Below are 4,217 nucleotides of genomic sequence, written 5' to 3'. Positions count from 1 at the left end.
TATATATATATATACACCTTGCTACGTGTACTGCATTAGGCTAACCGAGACTTGTCATTTGCACTTATATATTGTTGCTCTTTTGTTAGTTTTGACTGCTTTTATTGTCCTCATTTGTAAGTCGCTTTGGATAAAAGCGTCTGCTAAATTACTAAATGTAAATGTAAAATATTATATTATATCTGACTAACTTTGTAAATATTTATGCGCCGTTCTAGCTAGTATTTCTACGTGCGTCAAACGTCATCATCATGCGTCGGAAGCGCGTCCATCATCAACACACACGTGAGTCCACTACACTGCTGTTCTCTACACAAACTAGCAGCACATCATCGGCTGTGACAGTCGCGTTTATTGAGCAGAAAGTCGCTCTGATGAGCCGCTGCGCGTCGATTATGCTCGCGCGTCTCCGCTGCTCTTTCTTCGCACTCGGAGCGCCGGGAGTCGCTAGAGAGCCTCTGCTGCGGGGAGCCGTCGGACTGATGGAGACTCCGTCCTCCAGGAAGAGCAGGCCTGTCAGAGACACGCTGCGCCGTGTGAAGATGAAGGAGAACCGCAGGCAGGGCGAGCTGCACGGGCCCACCACCGTCTATGTGCAGGTGCTCGGCGCCGGGAGTCGAGACAATGGCGCCTCGCTGTATGTCTTCTCTGAGTACAACAGGTGAGCACTGATCCTGACATGCGAAATAATCTCTCAAAAGTGTGAAATATTACACTTTATTATCAGTATTCATGATTAGAGTGATGCGGCAGGGTTTGATGTTGAGTAAAGTATGGAAAAATAGCAGAAGCAGAGTTCAATGAAATGCCAGCTTATTAAAAAAAGAGATCATATTAATAAATAATGTATTAACTTTCATTTAAAAACATAAAACATTTTTGTAGTTGAGATCAACAATGAATGATCACTAATAATAATAAAACATTTTGCAACTTAGATTCATATATGTATTTGTCTTTGATAAAAGCGTTTAACGTTACTAAATGAATATGTAAATGTCATTGTATATTTTAGGATGTATAATTATTTGAATATACATGAATCACTGACTATCTAAGCAGTATATATAGCTTGTTGCTGAATTATTCATGGATTAATAATTAAATAAATTGATTATGCAATGTTACTAATAAAGTAAAAAAAAATAAAAGTTTTCCAAATAAAATTAACAAATATTATCACATAACAAATCAGTACTTCATAAACAGAAGCATGCATTATTTACATTTATATAAATAAATCAAACTTGTGAGTATATTATTTAAAATATAATGATAATAATTTACCGTTAAACTTTATATAATATAATGTATGTTATGTGAGTACATTAGTTGGTAATGATTATAAATGATCAATTATTTTTTTTACGAAATCTGTGCTACCTGACCTGTAAATGATATATCATCAACTTTATTTGGTTATTATTAGGGTTGCAAAAAGGTGGAAAATTTCCTGTAAATTTCGGACACATTCCAGAAATTTTGGAAACTTTCCAGGATTTTTGGGAATATTCCAAGGATTTTTGGAAAGTTTCCGGAGACTTACCAGAAATTGTCCACCCCTTTGCAACCCTAATTATTTAATTTTATTAATTCCAGAAATTTTGGAAACTTTCCAGGATTTTTGGGAATATTCCAAGGATTTTTGGAAAGTTTCAGGAGACTTACCAGAAATTGTCCACCCCTTTGCAACCCTAATTATTTAATTTTATTCATTATTTATTAGATTTTTTATATAATCACTAAACTTTCATTTAAAAACAAAACATCAAAATTCTCCTCGTAAGAATAATAGTCATCCAAGGCGAATCTTATTCAAAAAGTTTTAAAAAGCCTTTATTTCATTATGGCTATAAGTTTTAAGAACAGGTGACAAGTGCACACCTACGCGTTGTGGCTATTTTGCCTTCGTCAGGGTGTGAGTAACAAACACAATCGGAGTTCATTTTGAGCAGCAATTAATTAGTCAAATAACAATCACCTGGTCGTGCTACACAGGACAAACAGAAGAGAGGAAGTTCGACAATTACATAACAAATGAAATCAAACAATATAATCACAGTATAAAGGTGAGAAAAAAAAAAAATTACATAAACATAAATATATAAATCAGACGCCACAAATCAATGTGTGTATGTACATAGTATAAATTTCTTTAAAAAAAAAATAAGATCAACAATATAATATTTCCAGATCTGAATTCTTATTACAAAAAAGGTCTAATTCCCCATTTAAGCCTGGAAGTTTAGTTGCTTTCAGTGTATAGATCAAGAAAGACTCTCTGTAAAAGCCTATTGACCCAATCACCTCCTCTTATTGACCTGGGGACATGTTCTATACCGATCTGAATTCTTATTACAAAAAAGGTACCAGGTCTAATTCCCCATTTAAGCCTGGAAGTTTAGTTGCTTTCAGTGTATAGATCAAGAAAGACTCTCTGTAAAAGCCTATTGACCCAATCACCTCCTCTTATTGACCTGGGGACATGTTCTATTCCGATTATCTTCAATGTACTTGGGCTACCATGATTTTTCTCTTTATAATGAAGGGCCATAGGATACAAAGGGTTACAAACTCGAATGGCATTCTTATGCTCTGCTAATCTGATCTTTAATTTCCTTGTAGTCATCCCTATGTAGAAAATTCTAAATTCTCCTCATTAAGAAATCAGTAATAAAAGATCAAAAATGAAAAAAAATGTCATGAAATTCTTGATTCAAATGTTCCGCCTTTTAATAAAAGCATCTGTTTAGTGAATATAAAGATGTATTTCTATATTTTTATATATAGTCATATTTGAATATGCATGAACCACTGACTGTCTAAGCTGCAGTATATCATGTTTGTTGATGAAAGTGATTCTGCAGGGTTATTAATAATTAACATCTTTCATATGCAGGTATCTGTTTAACTGTGGTGAAGGAACACAGAGACTGATGCAGGAACACAAGTAAGAGATAAAACAGCACTGTTTTAAACGGCAACATCTATAGAGATCTGGGGGGTATTCCAGAAAGCAGGGTATGTGACATACCCGGGTATGTTTGAGGATAAGCGAGCGGATAACCTCAGCTTTCGGTTCCAAAATCGGAGGTTTCTTTCAGGGTATGTAAGTAACCATAGCAACTTGCTCTGAAGATAACCTGCTCCGGAGCAGCTTCTGTTCCAGGGTTAGTTCACTTCAGCGCACGTGTGATCTACTGACGAGACTCCAGTGGGCGTGACAGATAGCGCACAACATTATATAATATTACAATATGTAATATAGCCTATTTTATATATATATATTTGTATGATATGTTAATGAAGCGCTAATAAAATAATATTAGATCATTTTCCTGAATAAATAAATGACAAAGAAAATATTTTTTGTTTCATTTGTTTGATTGGATTCTATGTCTACTTTGAGTGTGAAAATCTGATTATGTTTTGGGGCATATTTATGCAGAAATATAGAAAATTATATATATATATATACAGGGTTTCAATTGGGCTGGGGCTGTCCGGGGTTGAGCCCCGGCACATTGACTCCGGGGCTCGACATTAACGCTGACTTAAAGGAACACTCCACTATTTTTGAAAATAGGCTAATTTTCCAGTTTTACCGTTTTCGAATTCACTCAGCCGATCTCCGGGTCTGGCGGTAGCACTTTTAGCTGTAGCTTAGCATAGATAATTGGATCTGATTAGACCGTTAGCATCTCGCTCAAAAAAGACCAAAGAGTTTCTATATTTTTTCTATTTAAAACTTGACTCTTCTGTAGTTACATCGTGTACTAAGACCGACGGAAAATGAAAAGTTCCGGCGTAATAATCAAGGAACTTTGCTGCCGTACCATGGGTGCAGCAGGCGCAATGTTATTACGCAGCGCCTGAAAATAGGCTTATTGGAAGTTACCTAGCTGGGACTATTTTCAGGCGCTGCGTAATATATCATTGCGTCTGATAATATCATTGCGTTTTTGAGCGAGATGCTAACGGTCTAATCAGATTCAATTATCTATGCTAAGTAGGGATGCACCGATACCACTTTTTCCAGTACTCTCCCGATACCGATACTTTTATTTTTGGTACTTGCCGATACCGAGTACCGATACCAATATTTTCATTGCATTTGTACATTTTTAAAATATTGGGTACAGAAACCAAAAGAGTATGTATAATGTTAGTTGGTTAACTTCATTTATCAAATAGATACAGTCAAACCAAAATCTATT

The 4,217-nt window shown here is 35.4% G+C and overlaps 1 protein-coding gene across 1 annotated transcript in view; it reads left to right on the top strand.

Moving 5' to 3' along the window:
- The first annotated feature begins 288 nt into the window (after positions 1–288).
- The window catches only part of LOC107756560 (zinc phosphodiesterase ELAC protein 2), a 21,525-nt gene continuing 17,596 nt past the window's right edge, over positions 289–4,217 (top strand). Inside the window, 2 exon segments of the mRNA XM_016573731.1 lie at positions 289–661; positions 2,900–2,950. Coding sequence (XP_016429217.1) covers positions 375–661; positions 2,900–2,950 — 338 coding nt within the window. The 5' untranslated portion in view covers positions 289–374.

This window comes from Sinocyclocheilus rhinocerous, unplaced genomic scaffold, assembly GCF_001515625.1.
Source record: "Sinocyclocheilus rhinocerous isolate Xijiao unplaced genomic scaffold, SAMN03320098_v1.1 scaffold593, whole genome shotgun sequence".
In the NCBI taxonomy this organism is placed as follows: Eukaryota; Metazoa; Chordata; class Actinopteri; order Cypriniformes; family Cyprinidae; genus Sinocyclocheilus; species Sinocyclocheilus rhinocerous.
The sequence above is the reverse complement of the archived record's forward strand: the minus strand, read 5'-3'. Positions and strand labels throughout refer to the sequence as shown.